The 16,591-nt window shown below is 42.6% G+C and overlaps 1 protein-coding gene across 2 annotated transcripts in view; it reads left to right on the top strand.

Moving 5' to 3' along the window:
* The first annotated feature begins 314 nt into the window (after nucleotides 1-314).
* Nucleotides 315-16,591, top strand: part of KIF16B (kinesin family member 16B) — a 566,152-nt gene continuing 549,875 nt past the window's right edge. Inside the window, exon 1 of one of the 2 annotated variants that reach the window (XM_077485928.1) lies at nucleotides 315-725. In XM_077485928.1, coding sequence (XP_077342054.1) covers nucleotides 679-725 — 47 coding nt within the window. In that variant the 5' untranslated portion in view covers nucleotides 315-678. The remainder of the gene's footprint in view (nucleotides 726-16,591) is intronic. The other variant, XM_077485929.1, reaches the window with a different exon arrangement.

The raw sequence follows: 16,591 nt of genomic DNA, 5'->3' as shown, positions 1-16,591 counted from the left end.
CACTGGTGAGGAAGGTCCCATTGATACACTGACAGTTCCACACATTTGCAGAAGGCGCCATATTCCTCCTCACATACCCCCACTGCACTACAAGTACACTGCGCTCTGCACACCGGCTTCTCTGCTTATATCCTGTACTAACAAGCACATGACTATTAACTATGTGAGTACGGGGCCGCGGCGCACTCTGGGATTCGTAGTCCGGAAGTTCATTCGCCTCCAGCATTCCTCTACACGAGGGAACTACACTTCCTCCCAGCATGCCCCGCGCGGCCGGCTTGTGTCACATGGTGAACGAGGGCAGCTGATTGGAATGATGACAGTGTAGTGTAGTGCGGTGCGGGGCGGAGCCTAGGTCTTCTTGTGAATTACATGTCAATAAGGAATATCATTAGGCTGGGAGTCCCATCTGACAACTGGCCGGACAGAATTAGACTGAGACCCTGCCAGACTGCACCTGTCCCCTCCACTGCTTGTGTCTGCAGTCAGCATGCTGAACTTGTGACAGTGATCACATTGTCCCTGGAGGGATCCACTACACACATCACACACTGCTCCCTATGTACTGGGGGATTATTAGGGTTTTGCCCAGGTAATTGATCCACGGGGGTCCCCCTTCCTGGAGTTCTGAAGATTTGGGTGCTCACCTGGAGCCGACCCCCATCACAGGCATGAGACATGGCGTCTGTCAAGGTGGCAGTGCGAGTCCGACCGATGAACCGCAGGTAAGGGGTCTGCTGTATGCGGGGGGTCCACACGTCGCTGTCTATGTGGTCTGATGTCTAAATAATAATAATAATAATAGTTGGCTCTAAGGCTCAGATGCCTTCTATTGTAAATAAGAGGCTCTCCGCACATAATATGACTTTTGATTTTGGGTGGGACCTTAAGGGTAGCTAAGTGGTTGGTACTTCCACCTAGCAGCACTAGGGTCGCTGGTTCAAATCCCACCCACAGCACTACCTGCCTGGAGTTTGCATTCTCCCTGTGCTTGCGTGGGTTTCCTCCAGGTACTCTGGTTTTCTCCCACACTCCAAAGACACGGTGGCATGTTAATTACCCCCTGTCGAAATTGGCCCTAGTATGTGTATATGTGAATGTGAATTATTGTTCACATTGACTGTGTCTTTGATATTATGCATCTTCATCTGAAATCAAACGATTTCAAAGCCGCATGTCAACTTTATGCACAGAGGTCTATTCAAGTCACACCCGAAATTGTCAAAAGTAGTGCAGGAACGACTTTGTCAAATTGCTGCGGCGCCGCAAACCTCTGTACAGAGTAAGGATGCGCTCTGGCGTGTTTGACTGGTCCACGTGCAGAGCCCTAAACCCCAAATGATGTGCTTTGCATATGTATGTATGCTGTTAGAGATCTATCTGCAAACAGTGTGATGCTAAGAATACTAATTAAACCATAAACAATAAAATGAAAGTGAAAAAATACGTATGAACACTGCTATGTCAGATTAATATAAAGTCCATATAGTGATAGCATCAAAATTCATATTATCAAAAATACATATCAAAAAGTTGGTGCCAAATCCTTGTGCATAAAGGAAAAACTTTTAAAGCCACATAGGATCAATACAAAAAGTCACTTTATAAAGTCCTGAATGGTCGTGACATAAAATAAAAATGAAAATCGAAATAAAGTGGCTAGTGCAAAAAATGCCAATTTTCAATACAGGAAAAAATCACATAAGATCACTACGGATGTCCCCTAGTAGTATCCTGGGTGGTGGTGACAACAAAGTAAAGTGACTCGTGCAAACAGTGCCTCTCTTCACTGGAGATAAAACATTTGTCCCCGGTGCGCCACTCAGTGTTGTAATAATGTGAATGCTTTCTCCAGAACTTGTACCCCTATGGGGTCGGATGGGCTTTCACAGTATGAGCCACTGTGCTGCTATCTGGATGCTGCTGCTGCTACTGGTGCGCTGGGGAAATGTTCAATCTTCCATTTGCATAGACACCAATGTTATGAACATATAAGGGAAAGCACATCCATGGTGTAGTACGTTTTAAACCAACATTTTATTTATTAAAATCAAAACTACTCACATTTGCAAAATAAAAATGTTCACGTTACATGTAAACAATCACAGCCGGCCGCTTTTCGCTATGGGAAGGGTGCACGTAATGTAGCCACGCCCTACGCGTTTCGTCAGAGTGACGCTCCAGAAGACGTCGCTCTGACGAAACGCGTAGGGCGTGGCTACGTTACGTGCACCCTTCCCATAGCGAAAAGCGGTCGGCTGTGATTGTTTACATGTAACGTGAACATTTTTATTTTGCAAATGTGAGTAGTTTTGATTTTAATAAATAAAATGTTGGTTTAAAACGTACTACACCATGGATGTGCTTTCCCTTATATGTTCATAACATTGGAGTCTATGCAAATGGAAGATTGAACATTTCCCCAGCGCACCAGTAGCAGCAGCAGCATCCAGATAGCAGCACAGTGGCTCATACTGTGAAAGCCCATCCGACCCCATAGGGGTACAAGTTCTGGTGAGAGCATTCACATTATTACAACACTGAGTGGCGCACCGGGGACAAATGTTTTATCTCCAGTGAAGAGATGCACTGTTTGCACGAGTCACTTTACTTTGTTGTCACCACCACCCAGGATACTACTAGGGGACATCCGTAGTGATCTTATGTGGTTTTTTCCTGTATTGCAAATTGGCATTTTTTGCACTAGCCACTTTATTTCGATTTTCATTTTTATTTTATGTCACGACCATTCAGGACTTTATAAAGTGACTTTTTGTATTGATCCTATGTGGCTTTAAAAGTTTTTTTCCTTTATGCACAAGGATTTGGCACCAACTTTTTGATATGTATTTTTGATAATATGAATTTTGATGCTATCACTATATGGACTTTATATTAATCTGACATAGCAGTGTTCATACGTATTTTTTCACTTTCATTTTATTGTTTATGGTTTAATTAGTATTCTTAGCATCACATTGTTTGCAGATAGATCTCTAACAGCATACATACATATGCAAAGCACATAATTTTGGGTTTAGCGCCATAACCTACTTTTCTCTTGAATTTAAAATCCCCCCCCCCATACTAAGGGGAGGAGGCTACAGGTGAAGGCAGCTCTAACCCCTGAAAATTTAGTTTTACTATTTTTATGATTTCATTTCTATGTTCAATTTCACTTGACTTTAAATTCTAGCACTCACAGGGTGGGCAGTCCGTAGTGCGACTTCATTTATTCACTTACACGTGCAGAGCCCGCCAGGAGGTCGGCGCAGCGCTGCGCTAATCACAGGGAGTGAGACAGTGCCCCGATGCGCGGCTGCAGAGATCGGGCAATGTCTCACTGCCTGTGATTAGTGCAGCGCTGCGCCGACTTCCTGGCGGGCTCTGCACGTGGACCATTCGAACACGCCTGAACTCATCCCTAGTACAGAGCAATTGCCGATAATTGGCTGCGACTTGTCAGGCGATGTAACCTGCCAAATTGCATGACAAGTCGCTCCAATGTGAACTAAGGGACCTTTACATTGTAAGCTCCTTGAGGGCAAGGACTGATGTGAATGTACTATATATATATATATATATATATATTATAATTATAGTGTGTGTGTGTGTGTATATGTGCGGGGGGGGGGGGGGGGTAAATGCCTTGACTGTATATAATTGGCCCAGTATGGATGGCAGCTTCCTGGCGGGCTCACTGAAATGGGTTTGGTCTGAGCTCATCAATACCAATAACTTCCTTTACTCTCTACCTCTGGACTGCTATCAGCTTGGTTCAATGTAACTATGTATATACCATACCTGGCTGATGCCTCTGGGAGCTGGAAATAGCCAAAGTAGAAACTACTGCTCCACTGATCTCCACTAAGTTCTGGGTCCCATGCTGAGTGGCCAACTTGCTGCTTTCTGAATGCAAAAAGTCAGCGCCTGGTACCTGATGTCACTGCTCCACCACATCCAATCAGAGAATGCTTTGTATTGATTTATAAAAGTGATTTCCAGCTTTCCGGGCGCATTGGCCAGGTATGGTGTATATGACCAAAATTTTGGGATGCCTGCCTTCACAGTTTGGAGATGGCCCCTTCCTGCTTCAACCTGACTACACACCGGTGCACAAACCAAGGTCCATAAAGACATGGATTAGTGAGTTTGGGTTGGAGGAACTTGACTGTCCTGCAGAGTCCTGACCTCAACCCAATAGAACACCTTTGGGATAAATTAGAGTGGAGACCGAGAGCCAGGCCTTCTCGTCCACATCAGTGCCTGACCTCACAAATGAGCTTCTGGAAGAATGGTCAAACATTCCCATAGACACACTTCTAAACCTTGTGGACAGCCTTCCCAGAAGAGTTGATGCTGCAAAGGGTGGGCCAACTAAATATTAAACCATATAGACTAAGACGCCAGTAAAGTTCATGTAAAGGCAGGTGTCCCAATGCTTTTGGTAATATAGTGTGTGTGTGTGTGTGTGTGTGTATATATAAAAATATCAATACCTGGAATTCTTCTTTTAAAGTAGAACTATATATAAAACTTTTTTTTTTTTTTTTTCCTTTCATTTTAGATAGACTAGTGAAGGATTATGACCCATGTTAGTTTATTTTTTGCCATCTGTGTCTTATTAGGGAGAGTTCCTTTCACTTCCTGTCCCATAGCCAAAACAGGAAGTTAGAGGAAATCCCTTCAAAGTGAGGACCCTGGTTGTCGCCAGAACTAGTGCCCCGTTGGAAGATTTCCCCGTTATTGCTTTTCTGGGGACAACCCATAATTTAGGATTGTATTTTACTTCCACTTTCATTGATAACAGTAAATAGGACAAATAGAGAGGGTATCTCTCCCTAATGGGGATAAAGACAGAAATAAAAGCCTGATAAGGTTTCCAATCCCACTCCACTCTCTCCAAAACAAAGAAAAAAACGTTTTATCTTTATTTGTACTTTAAAGTGGTTGTAAACCCTTTTACAGCCACTTTTTGCTACAGGTAAGCCTATAATAAGGCTTACCTGTAGCTACTCCGGATATTGTTGTTATTATTTATACAGGTTTTATATAGTGCCAACAGTTTGCGCAGCGCTTTACAAAATGAGGGCAGACATTACAGTTACACTACAATTTGGTACAAGAGGAATCGGAGGGCCCTGCTCGTTAGAGCTTGCAATCTAAAACCTGCATGGTTTAGGATATATCCCCTGTATCTGCATGTGCCTACATCATCAGCGCGAGTGTGCCGTTACCGGTGGCTCCCGCATGCATGCGTGAGAGTGATGTCATCGCGGCTCCGGTCAGTCACAGCGCCGGAGCCAGTGATACCCAGAAGTAACTCTGGGAGTGATATAACCGGCTGGCCGGAGCTGGGTATGAAGACCGCTGCGTGGGTTTCGATCTAAGGTAAGTAATTCATGATGAGCTAGTATGCTATGCATACTAGCTCATTATACCTTTTTGTCTTGAAGGTTTTTTTTTTGTTTTTTTTTTTTTTTTTTTCTGGAGTTTACAACCACTTTAAGCACACTGCCATCCTGCCAAATAAAGTCATGTCCAAAAATATTGGCGCCCCTGCATTTTCTGTCAGATAATGCACCACTTTGCTCAGAAAATTGTTGCAACGGAGAGAAGAGAACGAGCAGCAAAGAATTGTCTGAGGATTTGAGAACCAAAATTGTAGAAAAGCATGGACAATCTCAATGTCCCAAGTCCATCTTCAGAGATCTTAATGTTCCTGAGCCCACATTGTCAAGAAGTTTACAGGCCATGGCACTGTAGTTAATCTCCCTGGACGTGGGCAAAAGAGAAAAGTTGATCAGAGGTTGCCAAAACGTACGTGAGGAAGGCAACATTATTTTGGGAGAATGTTCTGTGGAAAGACGAAACAAAATGACAGCTTTTTGGTAAAGCCCATCATTTTACTGTTTTCAGAAAAAGAAATGAGACCTTTAGACTGGGTTCACACTTGAAATGTATGTGGCTGACAGCAGGGGTCTGGTGAGTCCCTGTACTTCGTTTCAGGGATGAATCGGGCTTGAATTTTTGCCTGAATTTGGACCTGAAACAGAGCCAAAGACGCAAAGGACCCCTGTGCATTCTGTTCCGCAGCCGCACCAGAGATTATGAACGGCTCTCAATGGAGCTGGTTCACACATCTCCTGGCATGCGAATAGTGTGAACCCAGCCTCAAAGAAAAGAATATAGTCCCTACAGTCAAATATAGTGGAGGTTCACCGATCTTTTGGGGTTGCTTTGCTGCATCAGGTACTGGGTGTCTTGACTGTGTGCATGACATTATGAAATCTGAAGACTAACAAAGAATTCTGGGGTGCAATGTAGGGCCCAGTGTCAGAAAGTTGGGTCTCCATTAGAGGTCATTGGTCTTGCAGTAGGACAGTGACCCACGGCACATTTCAAAAAGCACCCAGAAATGGTTTAAGACAAAGCGCTGGACACGGTTTAAGACAAAGTGCTGCACTGGTCAGCAATGAGATCTAAATCCCATTGAGCATCTGTGGAGAAATCTCAAAACGGCAGTTGGAAAAAGGATCCCTTCCAATCTGAGAAACCTGGAGCAGCTGGCGAAAGTGGTCCAAAATTCCAGTAGAATGGTCCAGTAATTCCAGTATTAGAAACTCATTGATGGTTACAGGAAGTGGTTTATTTCAGTTATTTTTTCCAAGGGGGTGTGCTACCAAATATTAAATTGAGGGTGCCAATAATTTTGTCCAGTCCATTTTTGGTGTTTTGTAAGGAATGTGTCAAATTTGGCTTCTTGTTTCTCCACTTTTTTTTGTCATACCAGTACAAACAAAAGAAATAAACCTGAGAATGCCTAATCATTTGTAATCGCTGGGCAAAGTGGTGCATTTTCTGACAGAAATAGAAGGGTGCCAATAGTTTTGCCCATGACTGTATATGTAAAGCTCCTCCTATAGCAGTTGGTTCATCATACTTTAATTTTCTCCATGATGGAGGACATTTTAACATGAAGGTGATCGTTATTGGAAATAACTCTGTCTTTTCTTTGGTCCATGTTTTAGAACTCGCCCCATTTATTAAACTGACATTGTATATTATATTATTGCAGTGATCACCACACACTATCTCGATACATGGCTTTTGTCTTTAAAGTTATTTACGTTAGGTAGTTCCTTGTTCTGTATCCATAGTGTAGACAGCACCCCGGCTCAATACCCATACAGTGCTTTTGTTGAGTGCATTGATCTGTCTCCAGGAATGTCTATTGATCGGAATGATTGAACAGTGGACGATAACCCCTTGTACATTGGTGGGAGGTGTTGGGATATCCAGGGTTACATTCCTGTGTGTGTGTGTGTGTGTGTGTGTGTGTGTGTTTAGGAATGTTCTTTGGGATAATGTGTACACAGGAGGAGAACAAACAACAGCTGTGCCTTGTAAACAGGTTTAATAACAGACGCCACAACCAACATATAAGGCCTAGGTCACTGCCTTCAGCTTCCTGACTCCAGATTGACGACTAATGATTCCAGGAAACTTTTATGAAGCAGATACTGTATATGAAGCTTTCACTAAACTTTCAACAACTTTTGTTTAAACCTTAAAGTGACCCTATACTAGACCATTTATTCCAACAACAATCTTTTAAAAGGATTATATTTGCATTTAACATTTTATAGATGTTATTTACCTCTTGTGTAGTCCTCCAGTATTCCTGAGACTGCTCCTTGGCTCCACCATCTTGGATGTGGTGTTAGTAGCTCCAGCAGACTCAGGTCTGTCACACAAGTGATAATGATCTATACAACCTTTTCACCCTAGTGTAACCCTTGAAATTATTTTCAGATCTAGGTGTACCCCTGCTAAAAACAATACATTTTTGGCCACATGGGAAGAATGTCCCCCCTTACCATTTTGGTCAGAATGCCGCTCTTATGCCGCGTACACACGATCTGAATTTCGGCCAGCAAAAGATCGATGAGAGCTTTTCATCTGAAAATGTGACCGTATGTATGCTCGTAGCTTTATGCAGTGCATACTAGCGCATTATGATATTGCCTTGCAAGGGAAAACTTTTTTTTTTTTCTTCCCCCCCATAGACTTTACTACCACTTTATCTATGATTAAAGCCCAACCATAGGAAAACGAAATGTCCTTCCTTGCAGTGGGGCTGAGCTGACGCTGCCCGGGTTAACTGCACGTTCGGTCCTATAAGAAGCCCTGCGCCCCCACCCCAAAGCACCTTGTCCCCATGTTAATGAGGAGAAGGGCCTTTTCCCGACAACCCTGGCCTTTGGTTGTCAGTAGGGCTGCAACTAACGATTATTAGTTGGCCGATTTTATTGTTTCGATTAATTGGTTAATAATCTTAAGAAAAAGTGTGGTGTATAATTTAGCTAATATGTAAAGTTTAAAAAAAGGCAATTTATTCTTAAATATCTGTGTATGCAGTGGTAAAAAAAAATAACCAACTATATGGTAAGTATACTGTATATACTATTAAAGGAGATATACTGTATATACTATTAGAGGATATATACTATTAAAGGGTGAATCTGGTAAATATCAGACTCAGATCAAATCTTTTCTGAATACGCAGCGGCTGAAAAAAGTACAGATGTGAATATGTCCCATAGGAAACCATGTAAATGAACTGTAGTGCGTTTCTGCAAAAAGCACCAAAAAACACATAGATGTGAACCAGGCCTAAGACGTTTAGTAACATAATGGGGTTAAACATTTTATAGTACAAAAAAAAAGGAAAAAAAGAAAATCACTACTGTAAGGGGTTCATTTTTTTTTTTTTTTTTTTTTTTACTGTAGAACTGTGAGTAATATTTACAGTAGCGATTATTTGCTCTTTTTGTACTATAAAGGACTCATTTTAGTTTTTGTTTTAACCCCATTATGTTACTGGCCGATTAACCGATTATGAAATTAATCAATTACTATTTTCATAATCGATTAGTTGTCGATTAATAGATTAGTTGTTTCAGCCCTAGTTATTGGGGTCTGCGGGCGGGGAGCTTATGGGAATCTGGAAGCCCCCTTTAACAAGGGGGGGGGGCAGATTCCGGCCCCCCACCCTATGTGAATGAGTATTGGGTACATTGTACCCCTACCTATTCATCTAAAAAAAAAAAAACAGTGTCAAAAATAAAGTAATTTGGCAGCTCCGGGGTCTCTTCTGACTTCTTCTCCTCTCTCCGGCTCTTCTCCCTCTTCTGGCGACGTCTTCTTCTGCCTCTGCCCGTTCTTCTCCCCTCTCCGGCTCTTCTCCACTGATGTCTTCTAGCTCTCTCCGGTTCTTCTCCCTCTGTCCGCTGTCTTCTGCCTCTGCTATATCTTCTCCCTCTGCCAATTCCCGGAAGAAGATCTTTTTTATGACACGAAATAAAGGTAGTTCTGAAGCGTTTTTAATAATATTACAACGTTGAATGACTGCTAATACTTTGCTAGTTTTTGGAAAATTGTCATAAAAACAAAGTAAAGCAGAGTTTACTTACTCTCTAACCATAATGTCACAGTCACGATAAAAATCGCTGCCATTACTAGTAATTTTTTTTTTTAATTATCAATAAAAAGGCCGTAAAACGATCCCCTATTTTGTAGACACTATAACTTTTGCGCAAACCAATCAATAAATGCTTATTGTGATTTTTTTTTTTTTTTTTTTTTTTACCAAAAATATGTAGAAGAAAAATGTTTTTTTTTTAATATATTTTTTTGAGGATATTTATTGTAGCAAAAAAGTAAAAAAAAAATGCATATTTTTTTCAAAATTAGGGCTATTTTTTTTTTTGTTGGTGCTCAAATACCAGCAAAAAGCTCCATTTGTGGGGGGAAAAAAAGGACGTCAATTTTGTTTGGGAGCCACGTCACACGACCGCGCAATTGTCAGTTAAAGCGACGCAGTGCCGAATCGCAAAAAGTGCTCTGGTCAGGAAGGGGGTAAATTCTTCCGGGGCTGAAGTGGTTGAGGCTGTAATTGGTGCTTCAACAAAGTATCGAGCAAAGGCTGTGAATACATGGGGTTTTTTTTTTTTTTTGATCAATTTGCAAAGATTTCAAACAAACGTCTTTCATGTTGTCATTATGGGGTATTGTTGCATTTTGAAAAAAATAATGAATTTAATCAATTTTGGAATAACATAATTGTAACATTGTAACATAACAAAATGTGGAAAAAGTGAAGCTCTGTGAATACTTTCCAGATGCACTGTATGTTTAAGAAATGGCAATAATTAGTCCCAACACTCTGAAAATATAAATGTGTTGGAAATGTAAACTGTGACCTGCTGTGATTCAGTAGAAATCAATTCCCTGAAAAATGTGATGCTTTGTCTGCGCTGAACGCCGGGGTGGTCATGTGACCGGTAACAATGACTATTTGTTCTCCTCTAATTGTGCATTTCAGTTTTGCTGTTTTAAATGGTTTCACCTTACAGACGGTTAGAGCTCCTGTTCATTAGATTGCTTACAAGACTTACAGCTGTTCTTTCACAGAAATACTTTAGCAACCATAAGCTATCAATAATGAAAATTAAAAGATTTATTGATCACATTGATTAGTGGCAGAGCTCTGGCATGTTAATGGAAATCTGCACAGAGCGAAACATGTGGTCTGCTATTTCTGACATTCACTACTGAAAATACCAGTTGCCTGGCTATCATGCAGATTCATTCACTTCAGTCCTTTTTGGGCCACTGATTTTAATTTTTACATGTTTGCAGACTTGTTTAAGGCTACGGACTCAGGCTTGTTAATGGCTTTTGTTTCAGTGCAGTTTCTAATGTGAAACGTCCCCAGTGCCGTTTGATGGGTAAAGACCTCATACTTGCCTTACCAGCGCTCCTCCTTCCTCCGTCGCAGCTGGTGACATTACCCGCGGCTTCCAGAAAAAGGGAAGCATGTGACCTCCCCTGTGACAGTTCTTGGGCCTAGCAGGCAGTTGCTAGTCCCAATCCCTACCACATTAATCAAGGTAGTGACGTCAACACGTAGAAGAGCAGGGAGTGGAGGCAAGGCAAGTGAGAGGGCATTGTGCCCATTTGCAGAGACCATTTTTCCCTTTGCCTTGCATGGGAAAGACGTCAGTGTCTCTGTAATTCACCTATACAGGTAACTAGCATTTTCTTCACCAGATAAGCAATGACACCCCTCTTTGTTCTTAAAGTGATTGTAAGCCCAGGTTCACATTGGTCAGATTTGGCATGCGATTTGACAAGTCAAATTACATACCAAATCGGTGACTTTATGAAGCCGCACCGATTCCCAAAAGTAGTTCCTACACTACTTTTGGCGACTTTGGGTGTAATTTTTCAATAGACATCTGTACAGGAACTGTATTGCCGGGTTGAAATTGTGCAAGTTCAGCTTAACTCGCAACAATGTGAACCTAAGCTAAAGGTTTGTGGGTTTTTTTTTTTTTTTTTTTGTTTATAACAAACCTGTTATACTTTCCTGCTTTGTGCAAGGGTTTTACACATAGCAGCCCCCAATCCTCCTTTTCTGGGGTCCTCCAGTGGCGCTCCTGGCAGCTCCTCTTCATTGATTGCCGCCATGGAGAGAGATTTTTTCATGGGGGCACTCATGCAGGCGTGCTCCCGAGTCCTACTGCTGTGTCCATTGACACAGACAGCAGTACTCGCGCCCCCCCCCCCCCCCCTGTTTCCCATTTCACTGGATTTCATTGACCGCAGCAGGAGCCAATGGCTCCTGCTGCTATCAATCTATCCAATCAGGACCTGAGATACTGGCTGCAGCTGCTGGGCTCGTTCTCATTGCTGAAATGATCCGGTTCAGGTAAGAAAAAGGGGGGGGGGGGGGCTCTGGGGGTCAGCTGCAGAACAGAAGGTTTTTCACCTTAATGCATAGAATGCACTAAGGTGAAAATCCGTGAGGGTTTACAACTCCTTTAATGATTGTGTCACTTTCCTCCCTTGAAGGATTGCAAATGTTTACTGCTTGTTTATGTCTTGGGAACAAGCAAAAGCGCTTCTACCTACCCAATGCAGTACAGAGGAGTCTGTGGGTAAGACTGGTCGCTGCCCTCTTTTCTCCCCTAAACCCCAGCAGTGTAAGGTCTGCTGACCTTATCAAGACCAATGCAGGGACCATAGGCCTGCACTGGACATGAGGATGCCGAGGGATACTTCACTGCTGGAGTGAAGGGACAAACTTTACCGGAGGAGTGGAGACCACGTGAGCAAAGTTTCTCTTGCTGATCACTCAAGCAAACGTGCAGTTAACCCCGGGCAGTGTCAGCTCAGCCCAACTGCAAGGAAGGACATTTTGTTTAACTGTGGTTGGGCTTTAATCATAGATAAAGTGGTAGTAAAGTCTATGGGGGAAAAAAAAAGTTTTCCCTTGCAAGGCAATATCATAATGTGCTAGTATGCACCGCATGAAGCTACGAGTCTCGGCAGCGGCACACATCTCTGAAGGAATGACAAGGGAGTGCTGTTCCTTCAGAACGCATGCATCGGTGATGTCACAACCGCTGCTCACTAGAATATATCTTAAACAGTGCAAGTTTAGGAGATATTCATTTTACCTACAGAAAAGCTTATAATTATATCCATAAATGTTTTTATTTTATCAAAAGAGAACATAACAATTAAGATTATTGCAAATGGTACATGTCATTGTAATGAAAGCTTATAATTATAAAGAGAGTTTACTACCACTTTAACATATGCGGTAAAACTGTGACTCCAACCACCTGCATCATGCCGCCTTCGCCTCCGCAACGTCTCTAAAATACGCCCCTTTTTAACCAATGACACCACCAAGCTTCTTATTCACTCCCTGGTCATCTCTCGCCACGACTACTGCAACTCCCTCCTCATTGGACTACCTTTACATAGACTACCCCCCCTTCAGTCCATAATGAATGCTGCTGCTAGACTCATCCACCTTACCAGCCATTCAGTGTCCTCCACCCCTCTCTGCCAATAACTGCACTGGCTTCCACTCACCCAACGTATAAAATTACTAACAATAATTTACAAAGCCGCCCACACCTCTGCCCCCAGCTACATCACTAACCTTGCCCAAAATGCCAACCAAGCCACTCTCTTCGGTCCTCCCAAGACCTCCTGCTCTCTAGCTCCCTTTTCACCTCCTCCCATGCTCGCCTCCAGCATTTCTGCAGAACTTATCCCATCTTTTGGAGCTCCCTACCCCAATCTGTCCGACTTTCCCCTAATCTATCCATCTTTTGACGATCCCTGAAAACCCTTCCCTTTTAAAGAAGGTTATCCTGCTTCTAACTAATATACTGATTTACTTTCTCCATCAGCTCATCCCCCACAGCTATTTTCCTTTTTTGTATTAAGCATTGTAATGTAACTGTAATGTCTGCATTCATTTTGTTAAGCGCTGTGCAAACTGTTGGCGCTGTATAAATCCATTATAATAATAATACATGTGGGCTTATACACAGTAGTAAATGACAGCCCACTCCTTCCCTCCTCCTCCATGCCCAATAACAAGATAAACACAATGGGAGAGTGATATTACATGTAGATTAATGGAGGCTTCATCTCCCTTTCATTCTAAGACACAGCCTGTGACTGGCTAAAATCTGCCCACACCATGTTATTTCCACAAATTAATAAAGATTTGATTTCAAATATATATTTGTATGACAATTTATTGATATTATTTGATTTTACTCTGTATTATAAAGGCTTTTTTTTATTTTGTGCATGTGACCAGCAGCAGAGAACTGGAAGCTCCTCCTGTTTGTTTCCCTGCAGACAGGCTGAGAAAGAGCTGGGTCACGTGACAGCTCTATATCGATTTAGGAAAAAGGTCCTTAGATTTTTATTTTTTTAATTATAAATTAAAATAATTACAGTGCCATCATTTATAGACAGAAATAGAAGGCACAATGTCAATTAAACAGTGTGTGTGTTTAGTATCAATTTAAAGCAAGATTAAACCCATTAATTTAAGGAGTTCACAAAACGGTTACATTTCTGGAATGCCTCTCAACCATACTGTCAAACCATCAAATTGCTGGTGTCATAAGTGATCACATGTGCAGCATCATGACAGTTGAAAATCAAACAGAGGCCAAGATGGCAGCTTCCATGCCTGAAAAGGATAGGAGGGTTTAGTTCCGCTTTAAAGTGGTTGTACAGGCTGAAGTTGTTTTACCTTCATACATTCTATGCATGAAAGTAAAAAAACCTTCAGCGTGCAGCCCCCCTTAGCCCCCTTAATACTTGCCTAAACCCGATCTTGATCCAGCGATTTTTGCGTGAAACGCGAGGCTCTTCCGGGTCCCTCCCTCTTGATTGGCTGAGTGGCTGTCAATCACAGCCAGTGAGGCGGGAGCAGGGGGCGGGGCTGAGTTGTACTCTGTCTCATGGGCGTAGAGAGCCGGTGTTCTTAAATTTCCTGCGAATTATGAAATTCGCTCACCCTGTCACTTCCGGTGCGGCTCCGTCACTGAAACAGCTGATTGCGGGCCTGTACCGCGCATGCGCCAATCCTCTGCCATTAACGGCGCATGCGCTGTAGATTTATTTTCACGTTGGAGAAAAATTATAGCCTTGAGTGGGCGGAGCTGAACAGATGGTGAGAACGTCCCCGCCCACCCCAAGATTTTCTTCACTGGTCAAGAAAAATCATGGCTTCAAGCTGTATTAGCGCCCGCTAATTTTGGTCGACCGCTGAACAAATATCCCGCGCATGCGCTAATACAGCTTGAAGCCATGATTTTTCTTGACCAGTGAAGAAAATCTTGGGGTGGGCGGGGACGTTCTCACCATCTGTTCAGCTCCGCCCGCCCAACCGCAAGTCAGTGAAAATAAATCTACAGCGCATGCGCTGTTAATGGCAGGGGATTGGCGCATGCGCGGAACAGGCCCGCCGTCAGCTGTTTCAGTGACGGAGCCGCACCGGAAGTGACGGGGTGAGCGAATTTCATAAGTCGCAGGAAATTTTAGAACACCTGCTCAGGAGAGAGCACGCATGAGTGCACCCACAGCAAGTGGCATGCTAGGGGGGAACTCCGCAGAAGCGAGGGGCCCAGAGCGCCAGCGGGGGACCAGAGAAGAGGAGGATCGGGGCTACTCTGTTCAAAACCATTAAACCAAACAGACATTGACAAGTATATGATTATTATTATTATTAATATAAATTGTGCCCACTTCAATACTGGGCACTTTCACCCCCTTCCTTCCCAGACCAATTTTCAGCTTTCTGTGCTGTCACACTTTGAATGACAATTGCACGGTCATGCAACACTGTACCCAAATCACATTTTATGCATTTTCTTCACACAAATAGAGCTTTCATTTGGTTGTATTTATTCACCACTGTGTTTTTTATTTTTTGCGATATAAACGAATAAAAAAGAGCGAACATTTTGAAAAAAATCCAATGTTTTCTAATTTCTGTTTTAAAAGAAATCCAATAAAATCAAATTTCTCATAAATTTAGGCCAAAATGTATTCTGCTACATGTCTTTGGTAAAAAAAAAAAAATCTGATAGCTGTATAATAATTGGTTTGTATGATCACAGACAGATATGCGCAGATGATCACTGGGACAGATGATTTTACTGGGACGTATGTGGGCCAGGTGTTTTTATTTATTTATTTTTTTTTTTTTCAAATAACATTTTATTCAGTATATTTGCATTACATGTAAAACAGAAAAGAATTGTACAACACTTATTATGCTAGAAAAGAAACAAAACTAAAAAAGCATGGAGATTCATGTCGGCAATCACTGAAAGTGGGAGTAAACCCGCTGATGGTGTTTTTTTTTTTTTTTTTTCTGACCTGCAAGGGAAAAGTCACCGCATACTAGCTTATTATGAAATACTTACCTTAGAACGAGGCCCTGACATCTCACATGATCCGCACAGAGGGAGCTGGCATGTTCCCTCGGCGTGTCTTCCGGGTATCGCGGCTCCGACGCTGTGAGTGGCCGGAGCTGCGATTTCTTTCCGCCAGAGTCCAGCGTCTGCCGGACTTTCAGCCGAGAATCCCCTGTATGCATGCGCCGCTGCAGTCCGCGGCACATTGCGAGGGGAATATCTCCTAAACCATACAGATTTAGGAGATTTTTTTTACCTACAGGTAAGCCTTATTATAGCCTTATATAAAAAAGACTATACAACCGCTTGAAGTCTTCACATAGCACTGTTAACATAATAATTTTCGCTTATCTGAAGATGGTGAGCCTGTATTAGGACAGTATGTGATCACCTGTGTTTATGCTTGCAAAATGGCGAGAGTCACAAGAATACTCTCAGTAAAGAAGTGGAAGAAGGATAGAAAGAAGAAAAGAAAAAGAAGTCATCACCATAGTGGCCCGTTTCGTCTGGTCATGTTGCGTCCTCCAGAAGATGCCAGAGCTCCCATATTTTGTGATTGGCTTCCAGCCTGTCCTGCATCCTGGCCGTCATTTTCTCCATCAACTCCACATCTTTAATTCTGGCGTATAGGGCATCGGAGGTAGGGGGGGATTTATTTTTCCAGTTTAGGGCGATAAGACAGCGTGCCGCTGTCAGAATGTGGCGTGTTAGTTTTTTGTGTGCTGTAGGAAGTTTTGACTGTGATACTCCAAGTAGAAAAAACTTGGGAGTCGGGTATTTAT

This window comes from Lithobates pipiens, unplaced genomic scaffold, assembly GCF_037356315.1.
Source record: "Lithobates pipiens isolate NorthernLeopardFrog02 unplaced genomic scaffold, aLitPip1_a1.2 Scaffold_18, whole genome shotgun sequence".
Lineage (NCBI taxonomy): Eukaryota > Metazoa > Chordata > Amphibia > Anura > Ranidae > Lithobates > Lithobates pipiens.
The sequence above is the reverse complement of the archived record's forward strand: the minus strand, read 5'-3'. Positions and strand labels throughout refer to the sequence as shown.